The 18,924-nt window shown below is 50.9% G+C and overlaps 1 protein-coding gene across 1 annotated transcript in view; it reads left to right on the top strand.

Moving 5' to 3' along the window:
- Positions 1 to 18,924, top strand: part of ATP10A (ATPase, class V, type 10A) — a gene marked incomplete at its 5' end in the record, with an annotated part of 181,888 nt that overhangs the window by 72,931 nt on the left and 90,033 nt on the right. The window contains one exon of the mRNA XM_010845848.1: positions 173 to 377. Within this exon, the coding sequence (XP_010844150.1) occupies positions 173 to 377 (205 nt within the window). The remainder of the gene's footprint in view (positions 1 to 172; positions 378 to 18,924) is intronic.

Here is an 18,924-nt window from a genome sequence, read left to right as displayed (position 1 = left end):
GGCAGATTTTTACCTGCTGTGCCAGCAGGGGGGTTCTCAGCATTTCTTATTATGGAAATTTTCCACATGCCAGAGCGTGGCACAGAGCCTTCACCGAGCTGCGTGTGCCCGCCACCCAGATGTGGCCTCAGTTGGCCTCCGCCAGCCTTGTTAACCGCCGTCTCTTTGCCAGGGAGGAGGAGCAGTACGTGAACCGGTTCTGGAAGGAGATCCGCGTGGGAGACTTCGTGCGCCTTCGCTGCAATGAGACCATCCCCGCGGACATCCTGCTGCTGTCCTCCAGCGACCCCGACGGGCTGTGCCACATCGAGACAGCCAACCTGGATGGGGAGACCAACCTGAAGCGGCGCCAGGTGGTCCGAGGCTTCTCTGAGCTCGTAAGTGACCTGGTGCGTTCTGGCCCCGGGGACTGCATCCCACCGTGTCTCCCGAGTGGGCCTCCATGCCTCTGGGCGCGTTCATTTCCTGTGAGAGCAGGTCCGCGCCTGAGTGGGGCCGAGGGTCTGAGTGGACCTGGCGTGTTCCGGCCCGGGGACTGCGTTCCGCCGTGTCTCCCGCGTGGGCCTCCATGCCTCTGGGCGCGTTCGTTTCCTGTGAGAGCAGGTCCACGCCTGGTTGGGGGGTGGGGGAGCGAGGGTCTGGGCGTTCACTTCCTGCGAGAGCAGGTCCGCGCCTGGGTGGGGCGGTCGGACTGCCCAGGGGCGGGGAGCAGTCTGGCTCTGGGAGTCTGGGTCCACTGTCCACTTCTCAGACTTGGAATGGCCTTGACGTCACTGCAAACACTTGGGCCTGGCCGACTGTTGGCGCATTTCTGCCTGTTGCTCTTGTTCTGACACAGCAGAAGTAGCGACCTGGCTGCAGCATGCGGCTTAGGAATTCCTCTCCTCAGGGATGTGTCTGAGGTCACCCGCATCCACCCGGGTCCATCTGAGTTACCGTCTCTGACTGGATCCTGTCTGGGAGGAGCGTCAGTCCAGCTCAGATATGCTAGGCCTGTGAGGACTGAGAGGTAGAACCGGGGGCCGGGCCCAGCCCCGGTACCCACCAGCAGCCAGTGGCTGAAAGCTCAGAGCCCTCAGGAGGCTCCCTCCTCTGTCGCCCTCCAGGCCTGTGCAGAGGAGACAGGGCGCCGACCTCAGGGGCTGGCAGGGAGCATGATCAGGATCATGGCGGCCCTTGTTCTGACACCCCGCTGCCTGTCTCTGTGCATGTGGGCCTTGCCATCAAGGAAGGAAGGTTTAGGAAGCACCTGAGACGATGTGCTCCTGTGTTTCAGGGAGGCCGCCACTGAGGGGCGTGGAGGGGTCTCTTCCTCTGTCGTTGCCCTGTCTTCGTGAGCTCCTACAGAGGAGCCAGGCCTTAGAGTCAGCACCGAGGGGTTCTGGAGCAGTTGGCTTGTTTTATAGCCTGGGGTGTCCCTGGGGCACTGTTGGCATCTGCGGGGCAGTGTTCGTCGTGCAGTGTGGCTGGGGAGTATCCCTGGCTTCCGCTGTGAGTGTCCGTGCCGTTTGCCCTTGGTTGCTGTGCCCACCTCGACACATTTGCAAAGGGCCAGATGGCCTCCCACACCCTGGGGCCCTCGCCAGCCCTGGTGGCAGGACTTTCTGAGCCTGATGCTCAGTCACCTCCTGCAGACCCCAACTTCCTCACCATGTCCGGACCATTGTGCCCTTGCTTCCATCCACTACCCTGATCTCCTCGTTTCAGGCTCCTTTTGTGCCAAGAATGTTTTTGTGAGTTGCTTCAAATCTTTCTTGCAATGAGGCAAAGCATACATAAACATTAAAAATGGTGTTTTTAAAAACGGGATCGTCTCCTCCCAGATCAGAAGAGTTGATGGCAGGGCTCGCTGGGCACCCTCGGGGCCCAGCACTGGCCCCTCCAGTGCGCTTCAGCTTCCTTATTGATCGTGCTCCAGGGTTTGGTAGTAAGTGCACAGGGCGAGCTTACCCTGCCCCGCATTCCCCCAGGCTCCGTGTGCCTCTGCTCTGAGGCCGCCTAACTCCCGGGCCTAACCCTGGTCCCCAAAGCCCGCAGTTTGTGAGCCCTTTCCAGGGTCCAGCCCAGCGTGGGAACCACCCCTGAGGTCAGCAAGGATGGGCTTGGATTGGAGGGAGGCGGTGACGACACAAACTCCAGCTCCATCCTGAGAAGCGGCCAGTGTGTGCAGAAGGTGCGTGTAACATAAACAGACGCACCTGAGCATCTAATGGATGAAAGCTCAGACACTGTGGGACAATCTGGTGAAACTGCAGAACTGGAGAGCAGAGTGGATCTGTTTGGATGGCAAGAGGGGCAGAGCCAGGTAGGTGCATCTCCTTGGTCAGCTCTCCTGAGTGACTTTCTTGTTTCCTATCATCTGGTTTGTTCAGCTGCTAAACTCAGTAATATCTAAAAGCCTCCTCAACCCATTTTTTTCCCAAACGAAAGCTGGAACACCTTACTATTCATTGGTGCTTTGTACAAATGTGTAATTTGTAAGATGGATTGGATGTTGAAATTCCAGGATGGCCACAGACGGATGCATCCTTAACCTACCTGCGTAGGGCCTGTGTGTGCCTGTGGAGGCCAGTGGAGCTGAGCCAAAATTAGGAACCTGAACCATTTTGATTTATTAAAAAAAAAAAAGGTCTGTATTAGCACCCAGATTCTTCAACATGCACACTCTAGTCCCTATTATTAGTATATTTTTTCCCCTTTCTGTTTTTTTCTCCCCTTCTTTCCCTAATGTCCAGAGGCATTTTTCTGGTACCTGAATTTTTCTTTATACAATATTATTCTGAAATATATGAACTTCCCCATGGAAGCCTGACAATTGGAAAACCAAGGTTCAGCTGTAACGCTACAATGTCAGGAACATTTCAGTCCTGTGTATTGAGGTGAGGTTTTCACAGATGGAGTCAGCTGGCATCTCAGGCAGGTTTTGAAAAGCTTATTCCTGTCCAGTACACAGTAATACTGTCCCAAGTTGATGACAGCTCTGTTAAAAGTGGAGGCCCCTAGGGGAGCTTAAATTAGAGCTATTTGAAAAACTTAGGTGAAGAATAAGAGAGGGCCTTGACAATCATGCAGGGTCTGGGTGCATCCACCAGGGTCTAGTGAGGAGGCAGAAACCACACCTGATTTAGGGCAAGTTTGATGTAAAGCAAGAATTCCCCATGGGGGTTGCACAGTAAGAAGTAAAGTGACTCCCCAGAATGCAGAAGGGCTGACAGAACAGCCAGTGGTCCTGGGGCTGAGACAGCGTCCAGGGAAGAGGCCCTGAAGCTGAGCCTTGCTCTCATGGCCGAGTTCGTGGCCGTCCCTTGTGGGATGGTAGGAAAGCTACTGGGGGCTGTCCCAGGGGCTCAGCCCTCACGGGAGTAGGGAAGCCTTCCGCTGAGAGGCACTGGGGCGTGATGCCTGTGGGATGCCGAGGGTGGTGCCATCCGCTGAGAGGTGCTGGGCATGATAAATTCAAGATGCTGAGGCAGGTGCCATCGCTGAGAGGTGCTGGGCATGCTGCCTTTGGGATACCGGGGCTGGTGCTATCCACTGAGAGGTGCTGGGCATGGTAACTTTGGGATGCTGGGGCAGGTGCCATCACTGAGAGGTGCTAGGCATGATGCCTTTGAGATGCAGGCCAGGTGCCATCACTGAGAGGTGCTGGGCATGATGACTTTGAGATGCCGGACAGGTGCCATCGCTGAGAGGTGCTGGGCATGCTGCCTTTGGGATACCGGGGCTGGTGCTATCCACTGAGAGGTGCTGGGCATGGTAACTTTTGAGATGCTGGGGCAGGTGCCATCCGCTGAGAGGAGCTGCTAGAGTTGGGTGCTGGGGATGCCCCCTCTGTGTGTGACTCCTGCTGCTGCCGTGAACGACTGCCAGAGGTGACTCTCTGGACAGCAGCTCTGGGGGTCCCAGGCCTGTGCATGAGAGGGGCTCAGGACTTGGTGCAGGGGGCAGCAGAGCAGGCTCAGGCCCCGGTCCCCTGAGCTGAGAGTCCCGGAGGCCAAATGCACTGAGTGGACTGCTGGCGCCGCCCCCATCCTTGCTGACAGTGAGAAAGTGGCTCCTCTTCCCACCCTTTCCAGTTTCTGAAGTCGTTTATGAAGAGCTTGTTTGCCAGGAAGGATGCTGAGAAAGACAGAAGTGGTCCACACGCTGCAGGGTCTGGGCATTTAAGGTGGTGGGCCCAGGCCTGCTCGCCAGCAGATGCTCGACACTGAGCAGTGAAGAGACGCCCTTGAGGGGACGGGATGGGAAAGGGCCTTCCAGAAGGCCAGGGAGGCATCCAGAAAGAGGCCGTGAACTGCATTCTGAAGGCGAGGATGGGAGGGTCTGGGAGCCAGGGAGTGTTTTAGGCAGTGACACAGGTCAGATGATGTCTCAGAGGTGGACACAGCATTGTATTTACTGAAGAGTGTTCGCCAAATCATACAGAATTCAGAGGCTGGAAGCCCAGCATGATGACAGTGAGGTGGGGTGCACGTGTGGCCTGCCCAGATCCCCGGGTCAAAGGACAGGGCTCCCGGACACCTCCAGCCACCCAGCCGTCTCGGCTCTGGAGAAGGAAATGTAGATATTGGCACTTCAAACTGAACATTTGGTTTAATGTTGGGGTCATGTAAGTTCCCTTGTGGTTAGGACTCCGTGCTTTCACTGCAGAGAGCCCGATGGTTCAGTCCCTGGTTGGGGAACTAAGATCCTGCAAACCAAAAATGAAAAAAACGAAGTTTGGATCAAACTGTCAAATTGGCATTATCCACGAAATAAAAGGGACTCCAAGGCTGACCAGGAGAAGGCAATGGCACCCCACTCCAGTACTCTTGCCTGGAAAATCCCATGGACAGAGGAGCCTGGTGGGCTGCAATCCATGGGGTCGCTAAGACTCGGAGACGACTGAGCGACTTCACTTTCACTTTTCACTTTCATGCATTGGCGAAGGAAATGGCAACCCACTCTAGTGTTCTTGCCTGGAGAATCCCAGGGATGAGGGATCCTGGTGGGCTGCCATCTATGAGGTCACACAGAGTCAGACACGACTGAAGCGACTTAGCAGCAGCAGCAAGGCTGACCATGAGCTGTCCCAGCAACTCACATTTGTTCCAGCTTCCTGGGAGTCAGATCTTACCGGGCCTCTCCCGTTCATAGTGGTGCAAACATTTCCAAATCATATTTTTAAATATAAATTGTGAGGTAATGATGTTGTACACTTTTATAGACAAAAGTCCGTTCTGGGTGTCTCTCTCCCCATCCCACACGTTCATTCAGGTCTTCCTTATGCTGATGATTTCACAGTGATCATTTTTTTTTTTTTTACAGAGTCATTTTTGTGATGTTTCATTCTTTTAGCAAACATTTCCTGAGCACCTACTATATGTTAAATGCTATTCTAGGCACCCATCAAAATAGGCAAACCTCTTTCCCCTAGTGGTAAATAAGGAAATTGCGCAGAGGTGGACCAGAGCTACTACCAGGGATAAAGCAGCAGTCGGGGCCCGCGTGCCCAGTGATGGAGTTTGGCAGAGGGTGGGGCCCCGAGGCACAGAAGGCATATTGGAGTCAGGGAAGGGCTGTCCAGGAGGGGACTTCATGTGGGCTAGTTTCCTGGGAAAAAACGTTCCTCTGGTTTGTCTCTTGGATGGACCTGTGGGATTGTTGCCCACACCCACGGGGCCATCTGCTTCCTGTGGTGTGAAGCGCTGATTGCAAGAACTGTAGGAAGAGCTGAACCCACGAGCCTGCCCAAGTTCGCTCTGCCCAGGCGTGTGTGGGTGTGTGCATATGTGTGTGCATGTGTGCCTGGCACGTGCTCCTGATGACATCAGTATGGAATTTCCTAGGCTGGAAAAAGTCTGAGAAGCACTACCTTAAAAAGTAATGCTTTTTAAGTATACATATACTTGAATATACATGTGTCCATCCTCCCCCTAATGTCCAGACTGGCAGGATCCTAATCCTACGTCAGTGACGTGGCTTTCCTTGCACTTATGCACATAGATTTGTCTAAAATCCCACCAGTATTGGGTGCCAGACTCTCAGGCAGTGACAAAGCTGAGTTTCCTTTAGGAGGGAGAGGCAGTCCTCCCCCAAGCTACTTGATAAAATTCAAGGAGCTGAGAAGGATAACCAAAATTCCAAGTATGAGGAAACAAAATTAATATTTTTTGTTTCTACCTACACATGCTCCCCAAATTATCTCTATGGTAGGAAAACTAGGGGTGAAAAAGTGGTTTGTGATATGGTTCTTGCAACAAAGTTTCTTTTTCCTTAAGCTTTTCCAGTAGTCTTCAAATTAGTTACATTCTCTGCTGTGAGACTGAAGAAGGAAACCATCTGTCATCCAAGTGGAAAACAAAGACAGCTGGCTGGGTGTGTTAATTGGATCAGTGATATCAAGCCTTAACAAAAAGATTCATGGTTTTCTTTTACCATGAAGTGTAGTCATTAAGCTAATAATTTATTCTATGGGACATTTTTAAAAAAATGTTTGTCTGTAAGTTGAGCTTTATTTTTATTTTTTTGAAAACTTTTTATTTTGTATTAGGCTGTAGCTGATTAAGTATTGTGATAGTTTTAGGTGAACTGTGACGGGAACTCAGCCATACAATACAAGTGTCCATTCTCCCCCAGACTCCCCTCCCATCCAGGCTGCTGCGTAACATTGAGCGGAATTCCATGTGCTGTACAGTAGGTCCTTGTCGGTTATCCATTTTAAGTATAGCATGTGTCCCTGTCCATCCCAAACTCCCTAACTATCCCTCTGCCCATCCTTTTGCCAGCAACTGTAAGTTCTCTAAGTCTGTGAGTCCCTTTCTGTTGTGTAAGTAAGTGATTTGTGTCGTTTCTTTTTAGATTGCACACACATAAAGGATGTTGTACGATATTTGTCCTTCTCTGACTTCACTCAGTACGACAATCCCTAGGTCCATCCGTGTTGCTGCAAATGGTATTATTTCACTCTTTTTAATGGCCGAGCAGTATTCCATTATATATAGGTACTGTGGGACATTTTTATTCTCAAATTTAACAAGCATATACTTCTGTTAAGGGATATTAAATAGGTAAGAGGAAAGACTCTGAGAAAGAAAATTATTTTGAGAATATATTTGGACTCAAATTTTAAATTCTAGCAAGTATGGATATTCAAAGCAATTCAGTTAGGTAGGTAATATAATTATCTGAGACATGCCATGTTTTATAGTATCAACCGTATTTGATTAATGGGGAATGTCAATTTAATTGTATAATAAGATGCTTTGGTTTCTAATCCTGGTGACTTTGCCATGGATTTTTTAACTTGAACCTGTGGTCTAACAAAGCAGACTTTACAGAGAGTGAAGCACTGTTATCTTAATGAAAACAGCTGAATGCCAGGAAATTGATAATATTCTGTTTATGTGGAGGATTAATCATAAAAGATCTTATTACAATATATAAAAACTTCAACATTGTGTTCATTTAAATTTGTGTTTTTTGTATGGTTGGAAGTAGTTACTTCTTATTCTAGGAAAATGATAACAAAAGCAATAAGGTTTTTGTTCTATTTATGGTGGTGTACAATGTGAAGTGTTTTTTGTATGTTTTCTTTGAAAAAATAATTTAATCTTTTTTCAGTTTTTCTAAATGTAGTTGAATTACATCAGTGATTGAAAAAAGTTTGAGGCTGTGTGTGTATGTTTCTGGAGCAGGAATTTCTTTACCAGCAGGAGCTGACAATGTGAGATCTTCCCAGTTGTCATAAGTTCCTCCTCATAAGTGAATATGGATGTGTATGTAGGTGTGTGTGTGTGTGTGTGTAGGCATGTATATGTGTCTGAGAGTGTGTGTGTGCAAAGTGTGTATCCCAAAGAATAAAGCCAGATGATCTGAGCATGTCCAAGTTACCACTTTTGACTGTCTTCGAGGAGAGGATAAAAAGATTCTTTCCTGGGCTGAAATGTAGTGTTCCGGCAGCATGTTGACCTACAGGAGCTCACTCCTGAGGGGCCTGGGATTTTCAGTCTGATTGTCGATCATCTCTGTTCCCTGAATGCATTAGGCAGTGGTGCCCAGGCAGCCCCATCTCTGCACAGTGCACGGTGAGGCAGTTTATTTCTTGATGGGGTGTCGCGCCTGCGGTCTCTCCCTTTCCCTTGTTTTCTGAGAAGAGCTCCCGACAAGAGGAAGGTCCCTGCTCCCACAACATGAGACCAGTTGCCACAGCATTTGAATGTTTTGTGTCAGCCTCCTTTTGTTTCTGAATGTTTAAGAGTCTAGTTCCTCATTTCAAATAAAAGCAAAAATAAACAAATGGGACCTAATTAAACTTAAAAGCTTTTGCACAAAGAAGGAAACTATAAGGAAGGTGAAAAGACAGCCCTCAGAATGGGAGAAAATAATAGCAAATGAAGCAACTGACAAAGAATTAATCTCAAAAATATATAAGCAGCTCATGCAGCTCAATTCCAGAATAATAAATGACCCAATCAAAAAACGGGCCAAGGAACTAAACAGACATTTCTCCAAAGAAGACATACAGATGGCTGACAAACACATGAAAAGATGGTCAACATCACTCATTATCAGAGAAATGCAAATCAAAACCACAATGCGGTACCATCTCACGCCAGTCAGAATGGTTGCTATCAAAAAGTCTACAAACAATAAATGCTGGAGAGGGTGCGGAGAAAAGGGAACCCTCTTACACTGTTGGTGGAAATACAAACTAGTACAGCCACTATGGAGAACAGTGTGGAGATTCCTTAAAAAACTGAAATAGAACTGTCATACGACCCAGCAATCCCACTACTGGGCATACACACCGAGGAAACCAGAATTGAAAGAGACACGTGTACCCCAGTGTTCATCACAGCACTGTTTACAATAGCCAGGACATGGAAGCAACCTAGATGTCTATCAGCAGATGAATGGATAAGAAAGCTGTGGTACATATACACAATGGAATACTGCTACTGCTGCTGCTAAGTCACTTCAGTCGTGTCCAACTCTGTGCGACCCCAGAGATAGCAGCACAGCAGGCTCCCCCATCCCTGGGATTCTCCAGGCAAGAACACTGGAGTGGGTTGCCATTTCCTTCTCCAATGCATGAAAGTGAAAAGTGAAAGTGAAGTCGCTCAGTCATGTCCGACCCTCAGCGACCCCATGGACTGCAGCCTTCCAGGCCTCTCCATCCATGGGATTTTCCAGGCAAGAGTACTGGAGTGGGGTGCCATTGCCTTCTCCGAATGGAATGCTACTCAGCTATTAAAAAGAACGCATTTGAGTTCTAATGAGGTGGATGAAACTGGAGCCTATTATACAAAGTGAAGTAAGTCAGAAAGAAAAACACTAATACACATTCATTAACACATATATATGGAATTTAGAAAGATGGTAATGATGATCCTATATGCAAGACAGCAAAAGAGACTCAAATATAAAGAATAGACTTTTAGACTCTGTGAGAGAATGCGAGGGTGGGATGATTTGAGAGAATAGCATTGAAACATGTATATTACCATATGTGAAATAGATTGCCAGTCCAGGTTTGATGCATGAAACAGGGCGCTCAAAGCTGGTTCCCTGGGATGACCCTTTGGGAAGCAATGGGGAGGGAAGAGGGTGGGGTTTCAGGATGGGGACACATGTACACCCACATGGCTGATTCATGTCAGTGCATGGCAAAACTACCACAATATTGTAATTAACCTCCAATTAAAATATTTTTTTTTAAAGGCAAAGAAACCAATAGGGAAATACTGCAATAATCTAGTAAAGAAATGGTAATGGCCTAAAATTAGAACAATAATTGTGAAAATGAACAAGATGAGTTATACTTAGGAAATATTTAAAGAGCAAGATCAATAAGAATTTGTGATTAATTAAATGTGGTTTATAAAAAAAAAGAGTCTAGTTCCTCACTTCAGCAACAATTATAGGGGACGTTATATAAAGCCTTCCGTCTCCGTGGGCTCCTCTGTGGAAGGCAGCGCTAGGTACCTGCACTGGTGAGAGTGCTTCTGAGCGTCTGGCCCCCATGCATGTGAACAGAGCAGGGGTCCGCACCCACCTCTGCGTGGTCATCGTGGTGTCCTGTGAACCACGCCCACCGGGGTTCTTGGCCTTCCCCAGTCAAGAGAAAATTAAAAGAGGCCAGACACCAAAGTCAGGCCAGTCTTCACTGGAGCCCCTGCTGCAGCAGTGAGGGCGAGAACAAGCCACAGGCCCCTCTGCTCCCCCGAGGGGTGCAGGGCAAGCTGGTCCCAACGTTACTTCCTTTGTGGGGGTGGGGGGATGTGTCCAGCGTTCGGGCTGAAGCGGTGGCACAGGTGGTTTGCAAACCCTTCGGTGGTGCTGTGTGCAGGGGGCAGGCACAGTACCCTGCTTTTGTCCCAGCCCCATGTTTTGCTGTTGGCTCTTTAGATGTGGCAGTTGATTGGTGGTGGTTTTTTTTTTTTTTTTGGTCTTTTTGCGTCTTGTCCATAATTTGTCCCAACTGTGCATGCACACAGTTATTTTTGTAACTTATAGGTTCTTGATATTTTGTAGCTTGAGGAAACATTTGTTCAGGTGCAGGCACTGCAGCAAAGGGTCCCAGGTCCCAGCCTGTCTAACTTGCAGGGGGTCTGTCTGTAAGGGGAGGGGAGCTGTGCTACACTGTTACCCACTTGGGTGTGGATGAAACCATGCTCTTGACATCTAAACTGGGTTTAAACTATACTGAGATACACTGGGGCTTTCCCAGCAGTGCCGATGAGTAACCTGTGCTGCAGAAGGCACTGGGATTCGACCTAGCGGGACTGATGGGTGTTGTCACCCAGCTGAGGTCAGGCTGAAGTTTGTTGGTTTCCAGTAGAGCCGCTTGCTAGGTAGCAGCTGTGACTGGATGCCTTCCCCTCCCTGCCCCCTCCTAAAGTGTGTCATTGCAGGTGACCAGGAATCCTCCTCTCTCTTCCAGAGACTGGGCTCTGAGCTACATCTGTGTGGGTTTTTGTAAGTTTAGAATTAGGCCTAAGCTTCAAAATCATTCTTTGTTGTATGCACGCACACACCTAATGCTAATGCAAACAAATATCTTTGTGTGAGTCTTGTGTCTTTGAGAAAAAAGGAAAAAAATTACTCTCACGTACTTTTGATGAGTGACTTTTCAGCAGCTCCTCCTGCCGGTGATTAGACGTGAGCCCTTTTGGGTGGTGAAGAAGGCCGGCTTCAAAGGCCTGCAGATCTAGGTTTGTTTTGGAAGGAACTTCAAATGGCTTCTTCAGTCATCTGTCCTTGGTCGAGCGTTCTGGAACCTTGACCATCAGGCGGGAAGTCTTGTGAGGACGGACTTTGTGAGGCTGCAAGGGCGAGACTGAGGGGCATCCGCCCTCAGCCCTGGAGACCCCCTGGAGGGTCCTGAGTGTGGCGTCCTGAGTGGACACTCTGCGAGCAGGCTCTGCAGGCTGAGGTGCGCAGGGAAGTTGTGCCTGCAGGGCGGGGCCCCGGAGCTCGGGTAGGACTTTGTCTCAAGCACCAGAGAGACCAGAGCCTTGGGGGGCTTGGATTCTGGGAGGGGCGCCACCCTGCACATCGTGCCCCCAGAAATCTGTGATGGCTGCCTGCCCACCTGTGGACAGGAGATGCTGGCCCCGCATACCCTGGGACCGGGGTTGCGGGGGGCCCTGTCAGTGGTCAGAGAGCTGTGACCCTTCCCGTGAGGAGCCCACCCGCACCCCCAGCCCTGCGTGGTGGTCCCAGCGGACTCTCCCCCAGCGCTCATCGTATGCCAGGCCTCTCTGTCACTGCTGCTCCTGATTCTCTCGAGGGAGGTACACGGACTCCTGAGTAACCCAGATCCCCTGTGGCACACAGCACGGCCCAGGCTCTTGGCTTAGTGTGGGCAGAGGGCAGGCGGGGTGCAGGGCTGACCCCCGGGAACCCAGGCCAGTGCTATGGAAGGTTCCGGATGAGGAGGCCTGGGCTGTGCTCTGTGCAGCCTCTGGGTTGGTGTTGGGGGGCAGCATGCCATGCTCAGGTTGGGCAAGGTGAGTCTGGGGTCCCACGGTGGCAGTGCCATACAGGGCCCAGCTGGGCTTCCTGCCCGGTTTGGAGCATGTGCTTCTGACTCCACTCCTGTGGCTTGAGAGGCAAAAAAGATGTTTGCTTTTATTCTAAGCAGAGGCAGCTGTTTGTTCCACTGATTGCACCTTTCAGAGAAAAGGTCCACGCTGAGCTGCTGTGGCAGGAGCGGGCGGCCTGGATACCCCTCCTTCTCGTACCGGTCCCACAGCCCTGAGGAGCGCTCTGCACCTCCGCACCCCACCCACCCCCGTCACGGCCCCTCCACGCTGTACCCAGTCTCAGGCCGGCCACCCCCGGCCGTCTCCACCCGTGCACAGGGTGCCCACTGGGCTGACCCTCCTGAGGGCAGAAAGCCGCCTCGGTCTGAAGCTTCTGCAGCACTAGGCCCGACTTCCGCTGGGATGCAGCCCCTCACGAGTTGTCACCTCCGTGGGGACACCCAGGGCCCTTCCGTGCATGCACGCGAGCTGTCCCGTAGAGTCTGTCCCGAATACATGCCTCTGAAAGAGAGCACCTCCCCTCCCCTCCCCTGCTTTCAGAACTGGGAACTCTGCCAGTGACATGCCTGGGGCGGTGGTCTCTGCAGCTCTCTTGGCCAGCACTGAACCACTTTGTACTCTGGTTGACCCAGACCCACCCTGGGGGTACATGGAACCCTAGCACTCTGCCTGCCTGGGGTAGGGGGAGGTGCTGGGCTGTTTGTGCTCCCTGAGGTTCCCAGGGCCCTGAGATGAGAACACTGCCTTCCTCTCTCGCAGAGGAGGTGGTGGGTCCGGAGAGCTGGGTGGCCCCGTCCTGGCTCACGGCTGGCCCTGCAACCTCTTCCTACACCTCTGCAGCTCCGGCTCCTGTGCTCAGCCTGCGGGGGCTGGACCCACGCTCCCCAGATGGCACCTGGCGGGCCCTGCTCGCACCTTCCCGGTGCAGCAGAGGATCTGGCACGTCTTTCCCCTGAGGTCGGCCCTGGGCATGGTGGCAGCTGCAGTGCCGGAGCGGGAGTCACAGCCAAGTGACCTTGTAGCCTTCACCCTGGCGCCCGGCTCAAAAGCCTATGGCGAGGCAGGCACTTTGGGGCATCGCCGTGAAGTTAAGGGACAGCTCCCCAGGCCCGAACCTCAGGAAGGAAGCTGATCACTGTCCCAATACCCGACTAGAATGTGCTCTGTGGTGGAGCAGCCAGGCTAAGGAAACTGCTGATGCCAAGAAGCCAGGGGCAGAACACGCGGCGTGTTTGTCTGTATGTGTCTCTCTGTACAAATGCACAGGTACAGGAGACAGAGGTGTGCACACACACTTGTATCTGGGGGCTCCATTCAAGGTTTGATTGGTGGGAGTTCTGCTGCTTTGATGTATTGGCAAAAACCTGGCCAGGTTTTTTGGGGGTCCTTGGGATGTGCCTCTTACCAGGCCATGGCCCTTGTCCCTCACTTTGCTCCAGGAGGCCTGCTTGAACACGGGGTCCTGGGCAGGCCAGTGGACAGTGACCTCTGGGGTTCTGGGGCTGCGAGAAGGCTCTGCCTCCGAAGGATCCAGGTGCTGGTGGGGAGCCAGGAGGACCACCCCCCCACACACACACACAGAGGGTGGGGTCCAGGTGCTGAGGAGGAGCTGGGAGGATCACCCTCCCCGCCCAATCACACACACACAGAGGGTGGGGTACAGGTGCTGGTGAGGAGCCGGGAGGACACTCCCCGCCCCGACACACACACACACACGGGGGGTGGGGTCCAGGTGCTGAGGAGGAGCTGGGAGGAACACTCCCCCACCCCAACACAGAGGGGATGGGGTCCAGGCACTGATAAGGAGCTGGGAGGATCCCCCCCACCACCAACACACACATACACACAGACACACACACAGGGCGTGGGGTCTAGGTGCTGATGGGGAGCCGGGAGGACCTGCAGGCGCTGAAAGGCCCCTTCTTGTGCACAGACGCGGCACCCCATGTGCTGGGCACCGTGATGAAGGCAGAAAGCACCCCCACCCCCTTGGGGCTAGCAGGCTTGGTGAGCTGCGCTGTGGCTGGGGTGAAAAGCGGTCACACGAGGCTGCGGCCTGACTGAAGTGGCCAAGGTGCTGCCCACCCTCCTGGCCCAGCGCCCCCTACCCTGCCCGCGCTCCCTGCCTGCCCTGTTTCCCCAAGACTCTCTAAGGAAAACCCAGTTACAGGCGAGGCAGGCAGGGCTGGGGAGGCCGACTGCAGACTCCAGCCCCTCAGGCCACAGAATAGAAGTGACGCTGACCTTCCACGGCCTGTGAAGCAGCACATGTCCTCCTGACATGCCAGCTTTTCACCCGACAGGTGGTGGCTGGCTCTCCTCACGCTGTCTTCCTGACTCAGAGGAGAGCCCTGTTCTAGGAGGGGCCATGGTCCTCAGAGGGGCTGGGAAGGAAAATGCTGTGGGCAGTTGATCCACGAAGGCGGCCTGGGCAAGCTCGGCCACAGGGAGCACTGTGGGGAGCAGGCTTTGGGTTCTGTATCTCCTGGCTGGTGACCTGAGGGTCATATAATCTCTCAGGTCTCAGTTTCAGCACCTGCAAGATGGGAACAGCATCAAGTCCTCCTCCCCTCCTGCCCCTGCCTGTGGCTGCCCTGGAAGTCCTCTAAGGGGGGCATGCGCAGCCCCTGTGGGCCTCTGTGTGTAGAAGAGCCCCATAATACACCCAACAGGTCTGTCCCAAGTGGGAGACATTGCTTTGGGCTCAATGAGTCCAGAGCGGCAGGAGAAAGCTGGAGAACTGAATGCTGGCGGGGGTTGTGTGGGGTCCTGAGGAGGCCTGGGTGTGGTGTGGAGTGCATGCCTGTGGGTCTGGGATGCGGGGTCTGCAGCTTTAACCTACCCCCCTGGTTCAGGAGCACAGGAGTAGGTTGGACACACAGCATCCTGGGGGCTGCTCCTGACTGCCTCACAGGGCAGGGCTACATGCTTCAGAGGGGAAGCCCCAGTTTTTAGAAGGAATCCTTGTTCACATATCGCAGCTATTGGCAAGTACTCTACAGAGGAAGGGAGGATGCTGGCCTCACATGCTGGGGACTGTTAGGGCTCTACCTGCAGCCTAGGAGCCGCGGTGCTGATCTCAGCAGATGCAACGCCCCGTGCTGCAGTGCCGACGTCATCACCAAGGTCCACAGAACCACCAGGGCTTTCTGGAAATGTTGTTCATTGTTCAGTTGCCCAGTTGTGTCCATCTCTTTGTGACCCCATGGACTGCAGTGCTCCAGGCCTCCCTGTCTCTCACCATCTCCGGAGTTTGCCCAAGTTCATGTCCATTGCATCATTGATGCCATCCAACCATCTCATCCTCTGATGTCCTTTCTCCTTCTGCCCTCTTTCGCCCTGATCTTTCTCAGCGTCAGGGACTTTTCCCATGAGTTGGCTCTTCTCATCAGGTGACCAAAATACTGGAGCTTCAGATTCAGCGTCAGTCCTTCCAATATTCAGGATTGATTTCTTTAAGATTGACTGGTTTGATGTCCTCACTGTCCAAGGGACTCTCAGGAGTCTTTTCCAGCACCACAGTTTGAAGGCATCAGTTCTTTAGCACTCTGCCTTCTTTGTGGTTGAGCTTTTACAATTGTACATGACATCTGGGAAGACCATAATCTTGACTATATCGGCACAGTGACGTGTTTGCTTTTTAACACAGTCTAGGTTGGTCATAGCTTTCTTGCCAGGCAGCAATCATCTTCTGATTTTATGGGTGCAGTCATCATCTGTGGTGATTTTAGAGCCTAAGAAGAGGAAATCTGTCACTGCTTCTACCTTTTCCCCTTCTATTTGCCATGAAGTAATGGGGCCAGATGCCATGATCTTAATTTCTTTACTGTTTAAGCCAGCTTTTTCACTCTCTTCCTTCACCATCATCAAGAGGTTCTTTACTTCCTCTTCACTTTCTGCCATTAGAGTGGTATCATTCACACATCTGAGGTTGTTCGCTTCAACAGAACGTGAACCATGAACTTCTAGATGTTCAAGCTGGATATAGAAAAGGCAGAGGAACCAGAGATGAAATTCCCAGCATCAGTTGGATCATAGAAAAAGCAAGAGAATTCCTGAAAAACATCTACTTCTGCTTTATTGATTACGCCAAAGTCTTTGACTGTGTAGATCACAACAAACTGTGGAAAATTCTTCAAGAGATGGGAATACCAGACCTCCTACCTTACCTGCCTCCTGAGAAATCTGGTTGCAGGTCAAGAAACAACACTTAGAACCAGACACGGGACAACAGACTGGTTCCAAATTGGTAAAGTAGTACATTAAGGCTGTGTATTGTCACCCTGCTAATTTAACATTATATGCAGAGTACATCGTGAGAAATGTCGGGTTGGATGAAGCACAAGCTGGGATCAAGATTGTCAGGAGAAATATCAATAACCTCAGATATGCAGATGACACTACCCTATGGCAGAAAGTGAAGAGGAACTAAAGAGCCTCTTGATAAAAGTGAAAGAGGAGAGTGAAAAAGCTGGCTTAAAACTCAATATTAAAAACTAAGATCATGGCATCCAGTCCCATCACTTCATGGCAAATAGATGGAGAAACAGTGGAAGCAGTGGCAGACTTTATTTTCTTGGGCTCCAGAATCACTGGTGATTGTAGCCATGAAATTAAAAGACGCTTGCTCTTTGGAAGAAAAGTTATGACCAACCTAGATAGCATATTAAAAAGCAGAGACGTTACTTTGCCAACAAAGGTCTGTCTAGTCAAAGCTATGGTTTTTCCAGTAGTCATGTATGGATGTGAGAGTTGGACTATAAAGAAAGCTGAGCGCCCAAAAATTGATGGTTTTGAACTGTGGTGTTGAAGAAGATTCTTGAGAGTCCCTTGGACTGCAAGGAGATCCAACCAATCCATCCTGAAGGAGATCAGTCCTGAATATTCATTGGAAGGACTGATGCTAAAGATGAAGCTCCAATACTTTGGCCATCTGATGTGAAGAACTGACTCAGTAGAAAACACCCTGATACTGGGAAAGACTGAAGGTGGGAGGAGAAGGGAATGACAGGATGAGATGGTTGGATGGCATCACCAACTCAGTGGACCTGAATTTCCTGGAGTTGGTGATGTACAGGGAAGCCTGGCATGCTGCAATCCAAGGGGTCGTGAAGGGTCAGACATGACTGAGCGAGTGAACTGAACTGAAGGTTGTTGATGTTTCTCCTGCCTATCTTAATTCCAGCTTGTAACTCATTCAGTGCAGTCTTTCTCATGATGTGCTGAGCGTATAAGTTAAACAAACGAGGTGACAGCAGACAGCTCTGTCATACTCCTTTCTCAGTCCTGAACCAGTTGGATGTTCCATACAGGCAGGGTTCTAACTGTTGCTTCCTGACCTGCATACAGGTTTCTCAGGAGACAAGTAAGCTGGTCTGGTATTCCCTTCTCTTTAAGAGTTTTCCACAGTTTGTTGTGATTCACACAGTCAAAGGCTTTAGCATAGTTGATGAAACAGAAGTAGATATTTTTCTGGAATTCCCTTGCTTTCTCTATGATCCAGCAAATGTTGGCAATTTCATCTCTGGTTCCTCTGTCTTTCCTAAACCCAGCTTGGACGTCTGGAAGTTCATGTTTCATGTAATTCTGAAGCCTAGCATGCAAGATTTTAAGCATGACTTTACTATGGGAGATGAGTGCAATTGTCCGATGGTTAGCACATTCTTTGGTACTACCCTTTTTGGGAATTGGAATAAGGACTGACCTTTTCCAGTCCTGTGGCCACTGCTAGGTCTTCCAGATTTGCTGATATATTGAGTGCAGCAGTTTGATAGCATCATCTTTTAGGGATTTTAATAGCTCTACTGGAATGCCATCACATCCACTAGCTTTATTGACAGCAGTGCTTCCTAAGACCCCCCTGACTTCACACTCCAGAATGTCTGATTGTGGGTGACTGACCACACCATCGCCTTAACCAATTCATTAAGATAGTTTTTTTGTACAGTTCTTCCATGTATTCTTTCCATCTCTTCTTGATCTCTTCGGCATCTCTCATCTCTGGAGATGCTTCACCTCAAATCCTAGGATGGCTGTAAAGGCCAAGCTTGCAAAAGGAAAATAATCAAGAAACAAGACTATTTATGTCCGCAGCCTCCTCACAGGCATGTGCCAGTCATGCTGCAGAGCTATCCACTGCAGCTGGGAGTCTGGAGCTGGGAGCTCTTGGGCCGCTCGAATCTGACGGCAGTGGCCAGTGGTTTCCAGTGTCACAGATGGGGCATCCTTGGCAGTGACCTATGTGTCTGAGCTATCGGAAGTAAAGGATGGCTAAGTTCACCAGATATGGCATCCTTGGTCCTGGAAGCCCACAGTGGACCAATGTTTACATTGGAAAAACTATCATATTTGCATGTAACTCCTTGTGTTCCTAGGTCCTGGTCCAGAGGTTGGTGGGTGGAGTCTTAAGCCAGGGAGAAATGCAGAGTACCAGGCCTGTCAGCCCCACAGAGGCAGGATCTCATTTGGACATCAATGGGGGATTCAGGTCTGAGAAGCCAAGCAGTACTGATTTACATGTGGAGGTACTTAGTTTTCTATTTTTATTTCCTCTGTTTTCCAACCCGAGTAGGAAAATAATCAGTTTCTGTGTTCCTCTTGTTCTCCTGACGGAAGCAGATATTTCAGTAATTCACTAATTGACACTTTTTTTTTGGAGTCACAAATACAGATCACCTTCCACAAAAGAAGTGCCGATGAGTGCCTCCGATGAGTGAATGCCAATGAGTGAACGATAGATGGCATTTCAGAGGTGCTGTTTGCACTGCTTGCTCGGTCTGTGCGCGGGAGCCCCTGCTGGCCTGACCTGCTCTGCCCTCGGCTCTGAGCAGCGCCTTCTGGGCTCAGCCCTGGCACAGTGAGTGCAGGGCCCTGGGCTTCCTGCCCTGGCCGCCTG

This window comes from Bison bison, unplaced genomic scaffold, assembly GCF_000754665.1.
Source record: "Bison bison bison isolate TAMUID 2011002044 unplaced genomic scaffold, Bison_UMD1.0 scf7180017864224, whole genome shotgun sequence".
Lineage (NCBI taxonomy): Eukaryota > Metazoa > Chordata > Mammalia > Artiodactyla > Bovidae > Bison > Bison bison.
This window is presented reverse-complemented; position numbering and strand designations above follow the sequence as displayed.